This window comes from Simochromis diagramma, unplaced genomic scaffold (genome assembly GCF_900408965.1).
Source record: "Simochromis diagramma unplaced genomic scaffold, fSimDia1.1 OVJJ01000370.1, whole genome shotgun sequence".
In the NCBI taxonomy this organism is placed as follows: domain Eukaryota; kingdom Metazoa; phylum Chordata; class Actinopteri; order Cichliformes; family Cichlidae; genus Simochromis; species Simochromis diagramma.
This window is the reverse complement of record NW_024387012.1, coordinates 1,185,781-1,208,847: the sequence shown is the minus strand read 5'-3', so window position 1 is coordinate 1,208,847 and position 23,067 is coordinate 1,185,781. Positions and strand designations below refer to the sequence as shown.

General features: G+C 40.7%; 2 protein-coding genes across 5 annotated transcripts in view; both read right to left on the bottom strand.

Annotated features, from left to right (window-relative positions):
• Nucleotides 1-9,232: 9,232 nt before the first annotated feature.
• Nucleotides 9,233-23,067, bottom strand: part of LOC120739341 (putative C-type lectin domain family 20 member A) — a 29,560-nt gene continuing 15,725 nt past the window's right edge. For 2 of the 4 annotated variants that reach the window (XM_040041095.1, XM_040041094.1), the window contains one exon: nt 9,233-10,587. In XM_040041095.1, coding sequence (XP_039897029.1) covers nt 10,235-10,587 — 353 coding nt within the window. In that variant the 3' untranslated portion in view covers nt 9,233-10,234. Of the gene's footprint in view, nt 10,588-11,050; nt 11,396-12,187; nt 12,575-12,730; nt 12,841-13,147; nt 14,204-23,067 lie in introns of those variants that run through there. The other 2 variants (XM_040041097.1, XM_040041096.1) reach the window with 2 other exon arrangements.
• Nucleotides 17,301-21,248, bottom strand: LOC120739349. Its single transcript, XM_040041109.1, has 3 exons — nt 20,633-21,248; nt 18,075-18,206; nt 17,301-17,801 (listed from the first exon to the last, which is right to left on the bottom strand). Exons 1-3 carry the CDS (start codon nt 20,982-20,984, stop codon nt 17,524-17,526), a joined length of 762 nt encoding a protein of 253 aa, XP_039897043.1. The 5' UTR covers nt 20,985-21,248; the 3' UTR covers nt 17,301-17,523.

The window sequence follows — 23,067 nt, the reverse complement described above, 5'->3', positions numbered from 1 at the left end:
CTGGTCAGGATTTTGAATATTAAAATAAAAGTCTGACACTCCCTCTGAATGAATGATCCACTGATGTGAGGGATTTTATATTCCAGTTATGAAAGATGTCATTTACATTATGAGAAAGAGAGACAGAGAAAGATTCATCATGTGCTTGGTGATATGATGCAGGACTGTTGGATTACCAGGATAAAATTTCTGCTTCCTATATTTGAGTCATTTTAATAAATTTGACTATTAAGGCACACCGAGTAGCTAACTCTACTTCTGCTTTCGCTCATAAACAAATTCTGTGCTGTGAGTGGGATCCAAACATCATGCTCAGTGAAATGATGTCTATTTTTGTGTAAGGCATACAGACTTTAACATGTGACCATCAGGCAGTGTCATAGAGGCTGAGATCTCTCGGCTCGACTCTGGCCAGAAGTGAAGTGAAAAGATGTTTTATTTCTGTTGTGGGCCGTGCTATCCTCTATGCTGTTGCATGCTGGGGCAGCAGGTTGAGGGTCAGAGATGCCAACAGACTAAATTAACTGATCCACAAGGCCGATAAAGTTGTGGGGATGGAGCTGGACTCCATTAAGGTGGTGTCTGACAGGCAGATGTTGTCCAAGAAAAAGACAATGTTGGATAATACCTCCCACCCACTCCATGACGCACTGGCTAGTCACAGGAGCACATTCAGTGAGAGACTGAGATTACCAAAAAGCACCACAGAAGGAAATCATTCCTGCCTGTGGCCATCTCCCTGTACAACTCCTCCATCTAACACACTATAAACACTGCAATAGTTACACCCTGGCCACTTTCTCATTACTTTCATTGCATTACATCCTGCAACACCTCGACCGCCCGGGAACTTATGCCAGGGTCCTGTTTGTGGACTTTAGTTCGGCTTTTAACACCATCGTGCCTGAACTTCTCTCCTCCAAACTCTCCCAGCTCAGCATGTCACCAGCTACCTGTCAGTGGATCACCAGCTTCCTGACAGATAGAAAGCAACAAGTGAGGCTGGGGGAGATCACCTCTGAACCTCGGTCCCTCAGTATTGGTGCCCCTCAAGGATGTGTCCTCTCACCACTACTCTTCTCCCTCTACACTAACTGTCATTAATCGCTGTGCGGCAGGCAGGAGTTGGACCCAAAATGCAGGCACTCAGGTACGAAGTTTAAACACAAAGAACTCAGCTTTATTCGCTGGCAGGAGAAAGTCAAACAAAGCAAACTAAACCCACAGAGAGACACAGGGAGATCCACACAGCATGAGGGACGACGCGACACTGACTCAGAGAAACACAGGGTTTAAATACACTGGGAAGTAACGAGGGGAATGAGACACAGAAGGAGGGCACAGCTGGGAGAAATCAGGACTGACGAGACAAGCAAAGCAGGACACATTCACATAAGACACGGACTTTCAAGGTAAAACAGGAAGTATCACACAGAGACGCAAACTTGACACAGTGGAGACAGCAACTAAGAAACACAGAGACAAACCATAAGGCAGAGGACTCTAAGAACCGAGAGACACAGAGGGGAACTCAAACATGCAGACACAGACTTACACAGAACAGAGGGGACACAGAGAAACATGAAGGGCAAGGGATCGAAACTAGAAACCATAGAATAACTCACACAAGTACAATAATACAAACATCACAAAGAACTAAAAACGCTGGGTCAGGAGACCCAGGACCGTGACAGTACCCCCCCCCCCCCCCCCCCCCCTAGTAAGGGCTGGCTCCAGACAGCCCAAAGCCAGAAAAACAAAACCAAACAGAAAACAACCCAGGGCGGGCAGCGGGGGTCCAGGACGGAGGGCACGGAACAGAAAACAAAAGCAGAGCACAGCAAACACCAGAGCCCAAGAAAACAGCCCAAACACAGGGCAGTTCAGGGGGCCGACCATGCGGACGGCAACGGCGGTGGGGAAACAGTTCAGGGGGCCGGCTGCGCGGAAGGCAGCGGCGGTGGCGAAGGAGACGACGGAGCAGTTCAGGGGGCCGGCCGCGCGGAACGCAGCGGCGGCGACGAAGGAGACGGAGCTGTTCAGGGGGCCGGCCGCATGGAAAGCGGCGGCGGCTCTCAAGTGTCAGGCGTACTGGCCGAGGCTCAGTGGGCACAGGACCAGTCAAGGCAGGACCAGACGGGGATGAAGACTCGGAGGAGGCCGGACCAGACGAGGATGAAGACTCTGAGGCTGCAGTTGGCGAGGATGATGACGCTGGTGGAGCGACAGGAGGCTGAATGGGCCCCTCGGACCCTCCAGCGGAGACGGGAGGCTGAACGGGCCCCTCGGACCCTCCAGCGGAGACGGGAGGCTGAACGGGCCCCTCGGACCCTCCAGCGGACGAGGCGGGTGGCGGCGCGGGTGGCAGCGCGGGTGGCGGCGCGGGAGCCGCGGAGTGCTGGATGGACTCCTCCGAGCTTCCAGCAGGGGCTGATGTAGAGCCAGAGGGTATTGGGACCCCTGGCTGAATTTTAAGCTGACCAGAAGACTGTACTGCATATATTAAATGCTGTAGTCTGGTTTCTACAGCACGGCGAAATTCCCTCCCCTCATGTTCGAGCCACAGATGCAGGAGTCTTTCCATGGAGTAGATTATGTCCAGACGCAGTTCTTCTGGTGGGTTGAGTGCTGCTGGGTCCATGTCTGGTCGCGTCGTACTGTCATGAATCGCTGTGCGGCAGGCAGGAGTTGGACCCAAAATGCAGGCACTCAGGCACGAAGTTTAAAGTTTACAGATGACACCACTGTCATTGGCCTCATTCAGGATGGTGATGAGTCTGCATACCGGCAGGAAGTTGAGCGGCTGGTACTCTGGTGCAGTCAGCACAATCTGGAGCTGAACACTCTTAAGACTGTAGAGATGACAGTGGACTTCAGGAGACATCCCTCAACTCCGCCCCCCCTCACCATATCAGGCAGCCCTGTGTCGACTGTGAAGATCTTCAAGTTCCTGGGTACAACCATCTCCCAGGACCTGAAGTGGGAGACCAACATAAACTCCATCCAAAGACCCAGCAGAGGATGTACTTCCTGAGACAACTGGGGAAGTACAGTCTCCCACAGGAGCTGCTGATCCAGTTCTACACTGCAGTCATTGAGTCTGTCCTGTGCTCCTCCATCGCAGTCTGGTATGGAGCAGCCACTAAACAGGACAGGAGCAGACTGCAGTGGTCTGTACGGGCAGTAGAAAAGATCATTGGCGCCCCCCCCTGCCCTCCATCCAGGATCTGTACCTCTCAAGAACCAGGAAACGGGAAAATCATCACAGACCCCTCACACCCTGGACACAGACTTTTTGACCTGCTGCCCTCTGGCAGACAGGACAGAAGCCTGCAGACCAGGACCACCCGACATAGGAACAGTTTCTTTCCCCTCGCCATCTCCCTCCTAAACAGTTGACCTGTCACACTGCTCCCACTGCCAGACTGCAACTGCACCTTATGTACATTCTGTGGTATTTATTCCACCTCATTTCTGTATTCTATGCATATAAGTTTAGATTGGTTATTTATAGTTTGTTTACACAGCTTTGTGTATGTATGTGTATGCATGTGTAATGTATATATAGACATGTGTGCGTGTGTGTGTGTGTGTGTGTGTGTGTGTGTGTGTGTGTGTGTGTGTGTGTGTGTGTGATTTACATTGCTGTGCTTGAGAGCCTCCATCTACCGGAACCAAATTCCTTGTATGTGTCTGCACATATACTTGGCCAATAAACACGATTCTGATTCTGATTCATATATTGCTTTAGTAAGTATCCAAAACATACAAGTTTCATTTATATAATTTTTCAAGGAATCTTATATCTGTTTTCACTCTTGTATGCTTTTCATACAAGTTTCACACAAGACAGATAGAAACTTAATAAGATTTATATACATCTTTTCCATATGGGTGTGTAGCTAGCACATCATTTAATACCAGCTAGCCCAACTACAGTAAACCTACAAAAGCCACTGCTATTATGTTTTCTGTCTTCGTTTATGCCGGAAGTGATAGCAGAGCTGTACGTTTTAATTTTGCTGTGGCGGTTAAGATGTCGGATTTTTGGCTTCACGACCCTCCTTTGTGGTTCGTACATGTCGAAACTCAGTTTGCTCTTCGTGGCGTTTCGGCCAACGACACGAAATACCACCATGTGGTTGCCTTGCTGGATCCACTGTCCACCCGCCATGTGATGACCCTCATCTGGGATCTCAAGGGAAATACACCGCTGTCAAGGTGCTGCAGCGTTGCTACTCCCTCTCCGATGCAGAGCGGGCCAAGAAACTCCTCTCTCTCCCAGGCCTGGGTGATGGTACCACTCTCGAGGTCATGGAGAGCATGCTGTCCTTGCTAGGAATGGATGACGGCAGATTCCTCTTCACTCAAGAATTCCTCCAACATTTGGTGGTGCAAGCTGGTAAGCCTGGTAAGCGTACGCGTACCACACTTTGAGAAAGACTGAACTAGAAAAACCAATCATCTCAAATTTTTACTTTTCCCATGAAGTATTTGTTAGTGCTCATTACAAGGCAAATGAGTCAATGTAAAGGTTTCTTTGACACAAACTGATACCAGATGTTACTGTTGTTTTAAATCAGGGATGTCGAACTCCAGGCCTGAAGAGCCAACAAGTTTAATATGAACAACGGAATTTTTTTTCAGCAGTATCACTCAGATGTGTACAAGTGTCATAAAATAGCAGATTCACTCATTGCACTCCTTTGTATGCTTACATATAAATATAATATATAAATAATATAAATAATATAAATATAAATGAAGAAGTTCACTCTTGTGAAGTTTTCATTGTTTACACACAATGGGTGTAAACAATGAAACTGAAGTACAAAAAACAGAAAAGAAAACAAAGAGCACCAGCCACGGAGCTAAGATATTTCACTGCACTGTCAGGTATCACCTTTATTAATAATTCATTATATTTCACATCATTGATCATTAATAAAATAATTACAAATATGCAATCAATAAATAAAATATAGTTGAAGTATTTTTCCCTTGTACAGCATTCACACTGAGTTACTAAGTTTAATGTGAACAACTGTCTGTGAAGGTCCTCAGTCATCCAGGTCATCGTAGTCTAAGGAGCTTGGAGAGAAAAGCGTCTGGACTTCTTTAAGTTGGTTGAATATGTGAACAACTGAATTTTTTTTCAACAGTATCATGAGACAATACACACTCACGCATATGTGTACAAATGTCATAAAATAGCAGATTCACTCAGTGCACTCATTTCTACATTTTACATATAAAAATAACTTTCTTCTCTTTCTACAGGAACTAAATTCTTCTCATGACTGATGTGTGACAGAGTCATTGTGGTAGCTACAAACTTGCAGCCACTTGCGGCCCACGTCACCTCTACTTGATGTGAAGAAATATAATGCAATTTGGCCCTTGAAGGTTTTTTTGTTGTCGAGTGCGATGTTAAAATAAGTTCTTTAACCCTTTAAGACCTACCATAGAACCAAGTCCGCCAGAGCTTATATTATATTTTTACATGCTGTGGAGCCATTTTTGGGAGCATTTCAAGTTGATATACATCAATACGACCATTATAGCCCAAATTTTAATAATATGTATGCATTAAGTGCATAATAATTACATAAATTGCAAAAAAGTGCAATAAACTACAAATAAATTGAAAATCATTTTTGTTTTTTTAACATATATTTCTAGTTAGAGAAATTTAAGAGGCTTATCCCTCAAAACTCTAAATACAAAAAAGTTGCACAAAATAGTTTCCCACCACAGGAAATTTATTTTGAGTGTCTTCATAGTTTTATTTTTGAAATACACCAATTTTTATATGCTGCAGGAAAAACGAAAATAAATATTATTCTGCAAATTTGCAAAAAAAACAGCATATGCATCAAAATAAACTATTTCCAACAGTGCAATATGAGTCCTAAGCATCCCAGAAACAACACAGAAAGTCATAAAGTCAAAGATAACTTTTAAAAACACCAGTATAGGCTTATGAGGCCCTGATGGTAAAAAACTACATTTCCGCGAAAATGACGTCACTTCCAGTTTAGCTGATCGGATCAGCAAAGCGTGTTTCTGGAATATTATGTTTTTGTTGCTGCAAGCGCTTTTTATGCAGTTTTTGCAAAGCTATATGTGGAAGGAAACTGTGACCTAGTACAAGCTGATGGCATAAGATGTAAGTACAACTCCTCCGGTTTCATATGCAAAAAAAATTATTGCTCTACCTTACGTGGTTGCAGCGCTACCGGGATTTAAAAATAGTTACGCAAAACAGAGCGTGCCCGCTCCGACCGGTTTTAAAGGGTTAAAACCCCAAAAATGATTTCATATGAAGGCAATATGTCACAATGTTTGAAACGGACTCACATGCAGACCAGGTATCCTTGATAAAGAGAAAGTGTGTTTATTTACAGGGAGACACCAGGTGAGAATATATATACAGTGTGGCGGGGGAAAGGGTCCGGGGCTCCAGGGTCCAGGGGGAAGCAGGGAAAAATCCAATAAACGCTCTCAAATCAATAGCAGAAGTGCTGCCACGTGTCTGCCAGAAAGAGAGGACCAATTTGTTTATTTCATAGTTCAATGAAAGGCTTCAGTTAGTTAAGAGTTAGGAAAAAACAATTTGCATTCATGTTTGCAGTTTTGTCTTGTTATACAATATTTCAACTTTAAAAAACAAACAAAACACTGTTTACGGAAATGTTTGTGGGTGTTTGCTTGTTTGTTTGTTTTGTACACAAAAAAACAAAACAAAAAAAAAAAACACTAAAGTGGCCCTCCAATGAGATGACAGTGCCAGCAGTGGCTCACACCTCATTAAAGTTTGAGACCCCTGGTCATGTTGTTGAAATCACACAGAAAAGTGATCTTTTCTTACTTTTTGATGTTTCGATCATTTTATTTGCCTTGAAGTTCTCTTTCAAATCAAGCACCTGGAGCAGATTCTTCTCATATTTTGCAAAGCATCGCCTCATCATGACACTGACACACATTTTTATATAAACCAGGAAAATACTGAAGTTTTTAGGATTTAGAAACAAAGCAAGGTATGATATGCAAAGTTGGAAACTCGTTTTAATAACTGTCTAGTCAAAGGGTTTGAGAAATGTCAAAAGAAAAAAAATGAAAATAAAGTCATTGTGGTTAAGGCTGCAAGCACATTAGCAGAAGTAAAGAACTGTAGTTCATGCAGTTATTTGTAAATACAAAACAAGCTATTTGTATCTGTGAACAGCTTTGTAGATTGTGATCCTTCACTGCCAGGTAACTTCTGCTTTATTATTTATATATTTTATGAAGGAACATTAAAGTGACCTTTGCTTACCTTTTGTTGTTTTTTTTTGTTTGTTTTGTTTTTTAAATTAATTCTGTTACACTATTAGAGGTGTGTTTTAAATCCAAACCCTCGAGCAGATTCTTCCCATATGCTACAACATTGTATCTTTATTACACTGAAACATAATCTATGTTATTTTTATATAAACCTGGAAATAATCTGAAACTCTTAGAATTTAAAAACAAACTTTTTACTCTCTGCAGATTTTCTCATATTTACAGTGGAATTATTTTAACCTGCACAGTGTTTTCCTTTAACTTTACAGTAGTCAGTGTGTGCACACAGGAAACACAGACCAGTTGTGTGCATTGTAACTCATTAAACGTGACAGCCCTCAGCCAATCAAGTCATTTCTTCAGATCAACTTTAAAAATGTGCTTAATTTAAAGATAGCTTTTTCAAATGAATTAAAAAGAAACATGTTGACCCTCACTAAGAGTTCTGCCTTGTGGTTTGTGGGAAAAACTTCATAATGCAGCAGAATAATGAACCCAGTCACACCTTACACATCTTTACACGTTTAAAAGCAAACAGTGCTGACTGTGATGGACTCATTACTGACTTCTCTTACAGATAACTGAACTCAACCACACTGATTATTCACAGGGGTGCAGAGAAAGGCAGCACCATCCTCACATACATGACTCACAGTATCAGGTCTGCACAAACTCGTGGGGTCCATGCATCGAGAGTGTTGCTGTCAGTACAGTAAAAGTGGGAGTGGGGTCAGGGTGGGTGTTTGGAGTGGGTACTTTATCTGACTTTATATAATGAAAGTAACATGAACATCCCATTCATTATCTAGAACTTTCTTCCATATAGCACAAAGTGACACACGTTGGAGAAAGTGTGCAGCAGGAAGAAAGTCAAACACACTGGCAACATCTAGAGGACAAATAAGGAATAACAGTCTGAAAAACTACAACATCAAATAAATTTTACTCTTTTAGGCTACGTTCACACTGCAGGTCTTAATGCTCAATTCCGATTTTTTGATCAAATCCGATTTTTTTGTCTGCTTTTTCACACTATGAATAAAATGTGACAGCAAACGCGCTCTAGTGTGAACGCTCAAAGCGGCCCGCATGCGCAACAGAAGATGTCACACACAACGCGCTCTGTTTAGACCCAGAGCAAACAGTATTGTTTGACTGATGGCCCTTAATATAAAGACTTCGGACTTCACGTTTCCCAATTTTTGCTTTAAGTTATTTTGTTATTTACATAATAATGTAGATAACCTAATAATTATCCTTATTGCTGTTTTAGAGAGGAGCGGTGCTTCAAAGGATAGTTGCAGATTTCTGTCAGAATCTGCAGATTATGCAGTACAAATAAAATGTTCACGTTTCTCCAACGTTGTCTTTCCAACAGTTTCACCGGATGGCCAGGAAGCGTTCACGATGTCTTCTCGGGCGCTTCTCCGGCGCTGATAATTGGCGTGTGTCTTGTGTCAGTGACGTAAAAGACGGATTTAATGCGATTTGACCGTTCACAGAGCAGTTGCTTTCTAAAACATCAGATATGTATCGGATTCAGTGCCACATAGAAGGTTAGTAGATCGGTCAAATCTGTGTGTCAAAGTATCTTTGGGCGGGTGCTGAGCACTGAGTTGCCCCCAGTGCTCCCACTGGAGGGTGAATGTCAGGTTAAAAGAGCTTAGGCAAAGAAAAAAAACACTTTTGTCAATGAATGAATGAGGCTTGTAGTAAGAAAGTGCTTTTTGTCAGTAAGTCACACGTGTAAGGATTTTAAGGGGTTTCTGTAGAAATAAATGTACCAAGAACTACTGTAAGGAGTGTTGATTGTTACACTTGCAACTGAGTATTTATTTATCTTGACACACACAGATTGTCAGAGGTTGTGTGTGGAGGCGTGGAAGAGATGACCCAAACGCAGGACTCACGGTGCAGAAATGATGAGGATTTATTGGAGTGGGTGAATGAACAACGCAGGAACGGCAGAACTGACTAGCTGACTGAAAGACTGAGTGGCTGGCTGAATAACTGAGCACTAATGGGAACGACTACATAACATCACACAAACATCAATGACACGACAAGGGCTGAAGGGAAGAGAGGGCTTAAAAACACGACTAACAATGACAACGATTGGAGACAGGTGAGTGAACAGCTGAACCTAATGAACTAATGATAAATGGGAAGAGGACTGAACATAATGCACACAGACCAAGGCTAACACAATAAAACAGGAAGTGGAGCAGGCAGTAGATAAATAGTGAACGTGAACTGAAAATACTGGGTCAACGACCCAGAAACCCTGACACAGATCACTAGTTTACAGCACATCACTTTAAATAGTCATATGAAAAAAATAGTTACCTTGGTGAAAGTTTACAATATAAATGCTCTGGTTTGTTGCATTAGTTTTAATATTTACTAACCATTAAAGATTAGAAATATTATCACTAAGACCAGTTTATAAGTGCACAAAGACAAAAAGATTACAAAGATAATAAAAATAAAATAAACAGCAAATATGAAAACTGAAACTAACTTTGTTTCTGACGTCTAATAAGAAAAGTGTAATAATAGAGTAATGCAGCGAAATGAAGAAAGTAAGTATAATATCGCTGAATCCGACAGTCAAGAGGAAAATAATAAACCATATTACTTCAGTGCAGATCAGACCTTATCAGTGTTGTGCCATTTACAGCTAAAGATTTGATTTTTGCTTCTAGCTGAAATTTTGTCATCATCAAAAAAAATCAGGCATCAAGACTGAATCAGGCAGTCAAAAGGAAACTATATTTACTTTAGTGAATATCAGATATTGCCAATATTGTGCTGGTTACAACAATGTTAGTTTTTTTTTTTTTTTGTTTGTTGTTTTGCTATTAGTTGAACTTTTGCCAGTAAAAAAAAAAAGAGCCAGTGACACACATCAGAAATCGTATTTAAAACAAACAAAATTATATGTCTCATTGTCTCTCTGACTGACCCACTCATACTGTCCTCCACTCTGCATGCCCACAGCCACGTCACACTCCTCAGTCTTTCCCTCTCTGCTCCACTTCTCATAACAGACCACCTTGTCATTGATCCAGAACCACAGATCCAGAGTGCAGGAGTAGCGCAGGCCGAGCCAGACAAAAGGACTCGAGGCATTCTTGGCTCTCACCTCCGCCCATCTCTGTTGGTAAGGGTTAGTGATGGAGACCAGTCCCCTGTGAAATATTCTGCAGTAATCCAAGGCCTCCTCCCAGGTCTTGTTTTCTTGGATCAGGATCAGTTTATCTGCCATAAAGAAAAAACAACACATTGAGTTGAATCTATGTGAGCTCTAATCATGAGAAACTCTAAGTGCTGTTGATTTTGTTCCAATTAACAAAAAAACCCCTCTGCCCTCAGTAGAAACCAGTATAATAACAATAATGAACTTTGTGCAGATAGGTCGACAACATCCTGAAATATTTGTGTTTTTAAACTATTAGGAATCCAAAACAACTTCTCTCCATATTTACAGACAACAGAGACTTTAAAACGTTGGTTGAACATAAAAGTAGCTGAAAGTTATCCCACAGATATTTAAAGTCATCTGACTGTTAACTAAGTGTGTTCATGTTTATGAGATGAATTCAGCAAACATGCAGATGTAGGAGGAGGAAAAATACACAACATGTTCAGCTGGATCTTGTCAGTGATTCCAGTGATCCTCCTTTTAGAGAAACCAGTCAGACACATGTTGATAAAAACTCACCATCATAACAGAAGAAGGGTTTTTCTTTGTCACATTCATCAGAGCTCCAGTTTCCTGATCTGTTTAACAGAGTCATAGCACATTTGTTGTTGCTTTGTTTATCATTGAATAACTGCATATCCCAGTATCTGAAAGAGGAATCACTCCCGTCTGACCACCTCCAGCTGTCTCTGAACAGACCGACCCATGCACTAAATGTAGTTGTAATCAGGGTCTTCATTTCTTCTCCATCTACCTGATCGAGTCTGGCCAAGTCAGTGTAATGTGATCTGCAGTAGCTCTGAGCCTGTGTCCAGCTCATAAATGTTTTTATCAAATACAATGTTTTATTGTCTTTCTTCATTTCTGTGAAACACACAGAAAAATGTTAGGTGTGGCTGTGTGCAGGCAGGAATAGGACCCAAGGTGCAGACTCCGGAGACAGATGTGAACTCAAAACAACTTTAATGTTAAACTCAAATATAACATAACTGGAAAAATCAAAATAAACTTACACCAGAGGAATGACAGAACACACAGCTAGGAAAACAGTAGATCGCGACACGGACACAGAGAAACACAGGGCTTAAATACACAGAGGGAGCAATCAGGGAATGAGTAACAGGAGGGAAACACAGCTGGGGCAAATCAGAACTGACGAGACCAAAGAAGCGTAACCTGAACACACTGAGATAAGACAGAGACCTTCAAAGTAAAACAGGAAACACATAACACAGACTGAACAAAGACACAGACTCACATGCTGGCACTACAGAGGGAACAGAGACGTGGGACCAGGGCAGACACAAACACTGACTGGACATGGGGATATAGGAACTAAGGATACACATAGACGCGAACTAAACAAGGGGATGCAGGTGATAGGGGAGAAAGAGCAACTAAAGAAGACAGAGACATAAACCATAAGACAGAACTCAAAGAAACCAAAGACTAGAAAATATAAATAATATAATAAACTCAAAACCCCTGGGTCAACGACCCAGGCATCCTAACAAAAAACACACAAAGACATCCCTCAATAAATTTTCTTGTGAAATTATGTCTGTCTCTATCTTCTTAATTTAGTATTATGATATTCCATTATATTTTTATATCATGATATTATAATAAGATTTAATATTATTCACATCTCCTCACCATCGTAGCAGATGAACCACATAGTACGGTCACATGAAACATCTGCCAGCTTTTTATCTCCATTATCGTATCTTTTCCTCCCACAGTTTCCAGGATATGGCTCATTACCAGTTCTTCCATTCAGATTCCAGCTGCTGTCATTATGAATGTATTTCACTCCTGGCAGAGACCAATGCCACATCCTGTTTCCACCTGTGTTGTTCAGTCCAATCCAGGCTTCTCCTTGATTCTGTGCAGAGTTACGGAGTCTGCTCATGTCTGTCATGTCAGACACTTTGGCCAGGTCTGTATATTTCTCTCTGCAGTATGTCTGTGCTTCAGACCAGCTCTTGTTTTCTTTAATAAAGTGGTACTCATACAGGCGGCATGTAAAGAGGCAACACTGACCTGAAATACAGAAATATGATATAGAGATTATATGAGATTATTGAATTCACTTAAAAAAGTAAAAAAACAACTAAACAACAACAACAACAACAAAACGTGTGACGTCATAATCTGCATTAATTGTAATTTTAAACAAACAATAAAATATCCACTTACCCATCAGAATAAGCAGATACAGACTCCACTGCATCTTTGATCTGACAGATGAAAGAGATGTTTTATTACTCAAGGAAACCAAGACTTGAACAAAACTTCTTTGATGCACACTTTATGTCAGGAAAGAAAAGATGGATTAAACAGAAGGCTAGATAAAGAAAAATAGTGTGAACATTATGAACCAGAACAGAAATTAATTCATTTTTAATAATTCAGCAGCTCATGGAGAAGGTAATGAAACTATTAATGTTGCTCATCTTGGAAGCTCTTGTAATTGTAAGCTCACAAGTCTTTTCAGTAAACGTCGTGCAAGATAAAAGTTTCTTTTTTGTAGCACATGACACAACATTTTCAATATTCTCTACACATCACCTCTGTATCACAATCATGAAATGATATTACAGTTTTTAAACTTACATGTGATAATTTCTTCTCTATCCGATGTGTTCATAAAGACAGCTCTCAGGTAAATATTGAAACACAGTATAGAGAGCTCTTTTTGTCCTGGTCAGAATTTGAATATCAAAATAAAAGTCTGACTTTCCCTCTGAATGAATGATCCACTGATGTGAGGGATTTTTATATTCCAGTTATGAAAGATGTCATTTGCATTATGAGAAAGAGAGACAGAGACAGATTCATCATGTGCTTGGTGAAATGATGCAGGACTGTTGGATTACCAGGATAAAATTTCTGCTTCCTACATCTGAGTCATTTGAAGAAATTTGTGTATCGAGTCACACCATATTGAGTAGTGTCGCGAAATCGATCAATGTAGAGCAGTGTCACAAACCACGGAGGCCCCAGAAAAGTGCAATCAAACTTTGAGTTTATTAACAGCCCGGAGAAAACATCAACATATGTCTTCTGACCGAAATACATGTTGTGGACACTTATAAAGCAGTGGGGTACACGCGCCCCCCCCCCCCATGGCGTCAATGACAGATTAAAATAGGTTCCAGACATTAGTCACAGTTAATCGTACATCTTGTACATCTTTAATAGCTATAAACAGACATAGAACTTCTCATTTTGATAACACCTTCCATACAAGGTAAGCCCTCAGAGTGTCTGAGGGCTGGTTATCACCTCCAGTCATCTGTTACCAAGTAGAATAAAATGCAACAGGTATACAACAAGAAGCTGGAAACATTTGGGCCTCTGCTCAGGCCTATTCCTAGATTATATGTATTATATGTACTGTAAGCATGCATTGCAGTTATCCTTCTATGTTCTAGTTTCCCTCAGCATGTATCACCTGGACAGTCATGCCAGTGAAGCTTAAGACCCTAATGAACCGAACATCAACTCAAAATAAGCACAGATATGCAATGTGTATAAAATACTTCTAACCGTACTTGTAATAAAAGTTAACATAATGGAAGGATCCTCAAATGGACATCTTCAATAAACAACTGTAATGCAGTATCAATACTGTGAGAAATATTATTAGATGAAATAATGCTGTAAAGAATGTTACTAATGCAGTTATAATGATGCAGATTATATGGCAGCAATAAAAGAATTTCTGGATCTCCACAGTAGCTAACTCTACTTCTGCTTTCGCTCATAAACAAATTATGTGCTGTGAGTGGGATCCAAACATCATGCTCAGTGAAATGATATCTATTTTTGTGTAAGGCATACAGACTTTAACATGAGACCAACAGGTAGCGTCATAGAGGCTGAGATCTCTCGGATCGACTCTGGCCAGAAATGAAGTGAAAAGATCAACATCCAGTCTTATATGTGATTTATAGATTATATAGATTAAGGAAATCGTGATTGACAGACCCAAAGTTTTAAAGAGATAGTAATGTCAAAGTGCAAAGTGACGTGCAGAGTGATGTCCTTTACAGCATATCTCATTTTTGAGGGTTCAACTGTGGTCCACAGATGGGGGAGAACTTTTTTTGACTCTACTTAATCTCTTGTGCATTATAACATTAGTGTTGTCATCTGTAGACCTCCATGGGGTCATTGTGGACGTCAAACTTTGACTCATTTTGGATGTTGTTTGTATACTGCCTCTGTAGGCTCTGTATTCACAAGTTTCCAGAGGGTGGAGGACATGTTTTCTACATGCTAAGAGTTCATTTTTCTGTAGCTTTGTTTACATCTTTTTATGCGTCCCCAGTTATCGTATGTGGCTGAGACAAACAAATGAAGTCATTGGAGAATGATCTGGAACAGCATGGCACAGTACGAAATGGGCTAGATTACAACAGTTATGTGTGAAGGAATGCAGAGAGATCAGCGGACATCTACAAGGTAGCGCAGACTGTTGACACTAAGACAAAAGTGAGCAGCTGCTCGTTGATTTCGCAGACATGTCAGGTTTCTCACAGACAGTTTGTAAAATGTGCGGATCAACAAAGACTGTTGAGCAGACAGTTCAGCAGACGTGCACAAACTTCACAACCACATTCGTTTCCTCTTACAATCATCAGCTCTCCACAATAAATCAGGAAACTTGTAAAGATGAATCATATATGATTACTATATCTCTTAAACTTATTAAACACATTGTCCTCCTTTTAAAAGCTATTTCAAGAATTTTCTAAACACTTTAATTATTCTCATTTTACATTTTAATGGATTTTAACATTTTTAATATTTCAGTGCATTTTAATTTGTTATGGTCCTTAGTGTTTTCCCGTTTTGTATTATTTATCTTTGATATCATTGTTAGTGCCTAGGGTTTTGGAACGTATGAGGCAACATGATTTCCTCCAGGCAAATGCAAGTGTGTCAGCCCTGTAGGTGATTGGCCAGCTTGAGCCATGTGGAAAACCAGGAAGCAATGAGTGGCTGATTGAGCTCACCTGCGTCTATAAAAGACTGACTGTGATTTGGCGTGGCTGCTTTAGACTGAGAGCACAGTCTGCCATTTTGGCCCACTTTGTGTTAAACTGTGTGTGTAAAGCCGAGCACTGTCCATTCCCTCTTGCTTGTTCTGGGGAGGTTGGCAAAAGCGGGTTTAACTTTGTACTAGCAAGTCTGGACACTTAAGGTAGAAGTTAGTCTATTGTTTTTTTGTTTTTTGTTTTTGTTTTTTTTTGGGGGGGGGGTTGTTGTTTTCTTTGTTTGTTTGTTTTTTTTTTGGGGGGGGGGGGTTGGAGTGACCAATAAACCTGTTTACTTCTATATTCATTTGTACCCCAACAATGAGTTAGTCTACATCATGTTGACAATTCTGTCAAAAATAGTGGAACAATGAAGGCAGAAAAGTACTATCATATCTTAATCCATAATACGTCATGCACAATTCCAGATGCTGTCTATCCAGAAAGCATCTGCTTGCGATAGTGTTGTGGGTCAGAAATTTGATTTGTTTCTGCTTTCTGTTCCTTATATTTTGTGGTATGTCTTCATTTTTTGCTTTGTTTGTTGTTTTGCCTTATGAAATATTTAGCCACAACGAAAAAAAAGTTTCCTTCAATCTGTTTCCATAGATTTCACTTTTTCTGTCATGGCCCTAAAATCTTTCAGGAGGTTACACATGTCAGGATAATATTAATTTGTTTCAGTAACTTATCACCACTGTGGCCCATAAATTGTTAAAATTCATTTTCTAAGCTGTTTCAGCACCACTCACTCTCCAGACCTCTCATTAATATGATCAAACTGGCTGCTTTGATGCTGTTTAATAATAAACTGTTCTCTTGTCTGCATCTCTGTATCGCTTATCTATCTGTATCTATCTGTACCAGTTGAACTCAGCATAAGAGCAATGAGGAAACAGTAATACATTTGCTAGCAAAAGAATTCCTGTGTTCCTGTGTATAAGCTCAGACACTAAAAAAAAAAACTGTGCCATCATATCATTGAAACAGCTCTGGCACATGAAGGCACAATTAGCAGAAAAGATGTGAAGTGAGACTCTGTTTTGCTATTTCCTCAAAAAGAGGCTTCATTGGTGGACAGCTCAAGATCTTGAACATTGTTAGGTAGGCTGTAAAAGTAACGTTTATTTGAATGGCATAAATACCCTGCAAAGCAGGAAAGCTATGACAAGGCTGGAACTTTTCATCTCCTTTTCATTTTATGCCCTAGACAGGTCATAACATGAATATAAAGATCCTCTGTTTTTCTTGTATTTCTGTTCTATGTTCACTAATTCATTCTGTGCTCATAATTCAAAGTTATATAATGTTGACAGGCTGAAAACAGAGGGACCTCCACATAGGTGTAAATACATGGCTCCTTTTGAGAAACGTGGCATTTTTTCAGGCATCAGTTTGTTGACGAATGCAGCTTAAATGCCCCAGTTTATCCTCCTCACTCCTAAAAATGCTTATAAGTTACTCCTATTTATTTGCACCCCAACAATTATTTAGTATACATTGTCAACACATAATTGTGAAGTAGGAATGGAGGTGATCCCTGTATGCTTCAAAAGTCATACATTATGGTACGGAAATTATTTACTTCAATTTTATTCATTGAGCTCACATTTTGATATTCACGATCAAGCAGAAAAAAAGCAAAACAACGTTGTTTATAAGGCAATAAACTTGAACACAGAGCTCATTCAAACTATCTTACTAAAGATTTTTTAAAACGCTATCAAAATGCAGTTAATAATAGGCAATGCAATGAAACTCAAATCAATTAAATTAACATGAACATACATCTTAAAATTATATCAAATTCAACAGTGATAATAAAATTAAAGCACAAAATTCTTAGGCACATTTGAATGTTACAGAAATTGGTTTGATTTGTGTGAAGCATCATATTTAAAAGAAGCTCTGGCCTGTCATCCTAAGCAGACATACATTTACTTTTTCTTACGTTTGCGTGACCAAAAAGCCACTAAAAGTTGTGTGGTCGTCTCCCCCAACATATGTGTTTGCAGCCATGCTCACATACACTTGGTCTCCTTGCTGCAGCTGCAGGAACACAGAGTTTCCTCCATTATCAGCTCCATCGCTTTCTGTCTTATGATCAGCTGTAAAGACCGTCAACTCATTATTCTTGAAAATACGCAGATAATGTGGGTAGCTTCTTCCACCGTGATAGAAGATGGTAAAGTAATAAACACCTGCAACAGGTGCTGTAAAGACACCTGAAGAATAAAAGAGTGTTGGTCACATCAAAAAGAAAAGGAAAAAGTAAGGGAGATTTGATCATTACGTCTCATCCTTTAACTACATATAAATGTCAGATTTGTAAATTGCTGTTGAAATTTTTAATAATTAAGTTTAGTACATTTAATTTTACAATAACAATAAATATAATTTTCCAAAACTGAATTGCAAACATGTTTTTGTCTTGCACTTATATCTCTTTTACTTTGTGAAATAAAACAAATGAGCATACAGGAGGCTGTAAATCTTACCTGTGACTGGACTGTAGGCATTGCCAAAGTTTGTAATTACTTTCTTATAGTCTATAATTATGTCTGTGTTGAAGGGTCCGATGTGTGCATTGCCTCTTCCTGCTGTTGCACTGAATATTATTTTGGTTCTTTCTGTGAAAATCAAATCATAAGCATAAAATTGTTGTAAATGTAGGTTTCACACTGACTGATATTGTGACTTATCTGTAAGGACACACAGACGATCAGGTGTATCAGATTTCTTTGTATCAGCAGATAAATGTGACATTTAGCTTTTTTGCGCATACCAGCTAGCTCCTGTGTTCACTGAGATATTCAACATCTCTTTATCTCAGTCGGTGATCCCCACATGCTTCAAAGAGTCCATCATTGTTCCTGTCCCGAAGAAACCCCACCCTGCTTCTCTCAATGACTATCGCCCTGTAGCCCTCACCTCAGTAGTGATGAAGTGCTTTGAACGCCTGGTCAGAGACTTCATCATTTCTTCACTACCAGACACACTGGACCCACTACAGTTCGCTTACCGTCCAATCGTTCCACAGACGATGCCATCTCTCATCTCCTCCACACATCACTCACTCACTTGGACACTAGAAGGGGGAATTATGTTAAAATGCTCTTCATAGACTACAGCTCTGCATTTAACACCATAATTCCCTCCACACTCACCACCAAGCTGGAGCATCTGGGACTCAGCTCATCTATGTGTCTGTGGATCTCCAACTTCCTAACTGGCAGGCCACAGGCAGTAAGGATGGGCGGACATGTCTCAGCCTCCACCACTCTCAGCACTGGAGCCCCCCAGGGGTGTGTTCTGAGCCCCCTGCTGTACTCTTTGTACACATATGACTGTGTGGCCACTACCAGCTCCACCACCATCATCAAGTTTGCTGACGACACCGTCGTGGTGGGCCTGATCTCTGATAACAACGAGACGGCCTACCTGAAGGAGATTAGGAATCTGGAGAACTGGTGCCAGAGGAACAACCTCCTTCTAAACGTCAGTAAGACAAAGGAGCTGATAGTGGACTTCAGCACTAAGCAGGAGGGGAACCACCAGACCCCTGTCATCAACGAGTGCCCAGTGGAGAGAGTGGACAGCTTCAAATACCTCGGAGTTCACATCACGCAGGACCTGTCATGGTCCTGTCACATCAACACCGTGGTGAAAAAGGCCCGTCAGCGTCTCTACCACCTCAGGCGCTTGAGAGACTTCCAACTGCCCTCCAAGGTGCTCAGGAACTTTTACTTGTGCACCATAGAGAGCATCCTGACGGGAAACATCTTAACCTGGTTCGGGAACAGCACCATGCAGGACAGACGAGCTCTACAGAGGGTTGTGCGGTCAGCTGAGCGCACCATCCGCTCCGAGCTTCCTGACCTGCACTCAATCTACAGCAGGCGGTGCTGGACCAAGGCCAGGAAGATCGTGAAGGACCTCAGCCATCCCAACAACAGACTGTTCTCTCTGTTGAGGTCAGGAAAGCGATTCCGCTCCCTGAAGACCAACACAGAGAGACTGAGGAGGAGCTTCTTCCCGCAGGCGATACGGTCTCTCAATCACACCACCACACAGTACTGACCCACACATATAGTTCTTACACACACACTGGACATTCTGGACATTGTTTTCACTTCATTACTTAAATCACGCTGCTGTTATTGTGTATATATTTATTTATATTTCTTCATACATTCTTATATAGTTCTATATTGTGTATTTTGTTGTACAGTTATTTTATTTTCAACTTTAATTTATATATTTTATCTTATTCTTCCCAGTTAAATTTACCCTTCATTCTAATTTGTGTTGTACAGTTATTTCATTTTTAACCTTAATTTATATTTTATTCCTTCCTAGTTAAATTTACCCTTTTTAATTTTTCATATTTATTTCCTATCTTATTCATAGCCTTTTCCTTTTTGTTTTCTTTAGGTCACGAGCAGTTGTCCAAGCATTTCACTACATATCGTACTGTGTATGACTGTGTACGTGACAAATAAAATTTGAATTTGAATTTGAATTTGAATTTGAATTTGGATAATTACTATGGTATTATTAATGAGCTTTCAGATAACATGGACATTATCCGGTCTTCAAAATGTCATTGTTTTAAGCTTTTCATCTTTAATTAGACAAACAGTGTAATTAATTTTGCATTCTAATATGACAATTTAGGGTGGTCCTACCAAATTTCCAGGTTGTTAGAGAGGCATAAACTCTTTGTTTTTTACTCAGTACACGATTTCCCGATACAGAATGTTTATACATTTTAATAAATCATTCCAGCTTTTTCCAATTTTTGTAAAAATAGAAACAAGGCGTGGCTCAAGATTCTTTTATTTTATTTTTTTTACAGCACTGAATTTCAGGGAGTTGATGCTCTATTGTCAGGTTTGAAAACATCAAATAAGAGCATCAACACCTTCCATCTTCCTTCCTATACTAATATTTTTGAAGATTGTTAATGTTGAGTCAAATTAATTGTGAGTATTCAGCCACAATGAAAAAATGCTTAACAGTTTAATCAATGAAATCTCACTTCATTTTGTTTTACCTTTGCTTTGCAGCTCCAAAATTTGGTTTTCGCTGTCTTTCAGCCTGGTTACAGCCTCCTTTAGGCAGATTTCAGTTTCCTTCAGTCTTGTTTCCATAGATTTCACTTTTTCTGTCATGGCCCCAAAGTCTTTCAGGAGGTTACACATGTCAGGATGGTATGGATTTGTTTCAGTGGTATTAGCACCACTGTGGGCCAAAGTCAAGCCACAAAACAAGAAAATAGATCGTAAAATGTTAAAATTCATTTTCCAAGTTGTTTCAGCACCACTCACTCTCCAGACTCTCTGATGATTATGATCAAACTGGCTGTTTTGATGTTGTTTAATAATAAACTGTTCTCTTGTCTGCATCTTTATATCTCTTATCTGTTTGTACCAGTTGGACTCTGCAAAGCACAATGGGGAAATTGTTTTTCTACTTCCTGACACAGAGGCTTGATTGGTGGACAGTTCAAGACCTTGAACATTGTTAGGTAGGCTGTAAAAGTAACGTTTATTTGAATGGCAGAAATGCCCTGCAGAGCACAAAAGCTATGACAGGGCTTTAAGTGGTGTTTAGGAACTTTTAATCACTATAAGGTTAATCTGCTTTTTGCAACACTACAGAATTCAGCAAATCTGGTCTACATAAAATATATCACATATTATCTTATTCTCACTCTTTGGGTAATCTAGGAAGGTCAGAATCAGTTTTAGATTTATTGTTTTATGAGGTTATTTGTGTTCCTTGGAGCTCAGTTCTGTGTTGTTTGTTGTTTTGTTCGGCTAATTTACATCATTAAGCCCTGCTCTCAAAAACTGGCAAGGGTGTAACTCTGTCTGTGAAACTGGATTTAAGAAGTAACTGTTATAGGTCCTGTGTCTTATTAAACACCATTAATTCTGTTATCAACCCTTCACCTACCCCACACTTACCAGTGTCTCCAGCCACCTGTGAAACCTTTTTACAGTTTCTTGTTAAAGATAAGATAAGCCTTTATTAGTTCCACATGTGAGAAATGTGTTGTGTCACAGCAGAAAGTGGACAGTGCAGAGTTACAGTAGCAAAAATTAAGAAAAACACTGGAATAGAACAAGAGAAAAAAGAATACCATATGTCACAACCCGGCTCAAAGGATGTGACAAGTAAGTGGGAGACCGCACACAGGCTTTTAAATGCTGTCAGATATTTTAATGAAATAAAGTAAAGAAACTCAAGCACAGGTGAAATGATACAAGAGTCATAACTGAACATAACCAAATGAGCATAATGAGCCCCAGATGAAGAGAGACAGAGGTTCAGTCAAGGTAGCTTTATAACTGGGAATGGCCTTCTAAGGTGTGCTGTATCTATAATTGGGTCAGCTCCACCAACCACATATCTGAAAGAGACAGTCAACAAGAAATCAAGGCCAGCCCACTGGCTGTCACACATGCTATATGCAACAGAATAAAATGCTACGTTGTTTGAAAAAAAAATACACTTAGTGTTATTGCACATAATAATAATAATAATGGATTGGATTTATATAGCGCTTTTCAAGGCACCCAAAGCGCTTTACAATGCCACTATTCACTCACACACTGGTGGAGGCAAGCTACGGTTGTAGCCACAGTTGCTCTGGGGCAGACTGAAAGAAGCGAGGCTGCCATATCGCGCCATCGGCCCCTCTGGCCAACACCAGTAGGCAGTAGGGTAAAGTGTTTTGCCCAAGGACACAATGACCAGGAGAGAGAACCCGGGGATCGAACCGGCGACCTTCTGGTTACAGATACGCTTCCATGTGTAGATGTGTGTGTTTGGTCATCTGCAAAGTCTTTGTACTGGCAGCAGTAGGAAGGAAATACCTGCAGAGTCTCTGTGCCACAGCCTGCCACTGAAGGAGCTGCTCAGTGCTGTCAGAGTCTCTTGCATGGGGTCAGGAGATGTTGTCCAACAGAGATGACAGCTTAGCCACCATTCTCCTGTCACTCACCACCTCCACTGGGTCCAGAGGGCATCCTAGAACAGAGCTGGCCCTCCGGATCAGCCTGTTCAGTCTCTTCCTGTCCCCCAGCCAAGTTGCTGCCACCCCAGCAGACCACACGTTAAAACATGGCTGAGGCCACCACAGAGTCATAGAAGGTCTTCAGGAGTGGGTCCTTCACTCCAAAAGACCTGAGTCTCTGCAGCAGGTACAGGAAAGGGCTGAGTCCAGTCCAGTTTATTGTTCAGATAAACACCAAGGTACCTGTAGCTGTCCAGAGCCTCAATGTCTATACCTTGAATGTTTAGTGCTTGCAGTGGAGGATGTTTGTACCTGCGGAAGTCTACCACCAGCTCCTTTGTTTTTCCAGTGTTGATCTGGAGGTAATTCTACTGGCACCAGTCCACAAAGTCTTGCGTCAGTTCTCTGTAGCTACTCCCTGTCGTCCATATCAGTGATGAGGCCTAGGGGTGGGTTTTGATTATCGA

Excerpts from the sequence above, each read along its gene's own strand:
- LOC120739349 (XM_040041109.1), bottom strand. The coding sequence starts at position 20,984 with ATGCAGACAAGAGAACAGTTTATTATTAAACAACATCAAAACAGCCAG. Across the intron at positions 18,207-20,632 it reads TTTGGAGCTGCAAAGCAAAG|AAAGAACCAAAATAATATTC; the intron begins GTAAAACAAAAT and ends TGATTTTCACAG. Across the intron at positions 17,802-18,074 it reads TGCCTACAGTCCAGTCACAG|GTGTCTTTACAGCACCTGTT; the intron begins GTAAGATTTACA and ends TTTATTCTTCAG.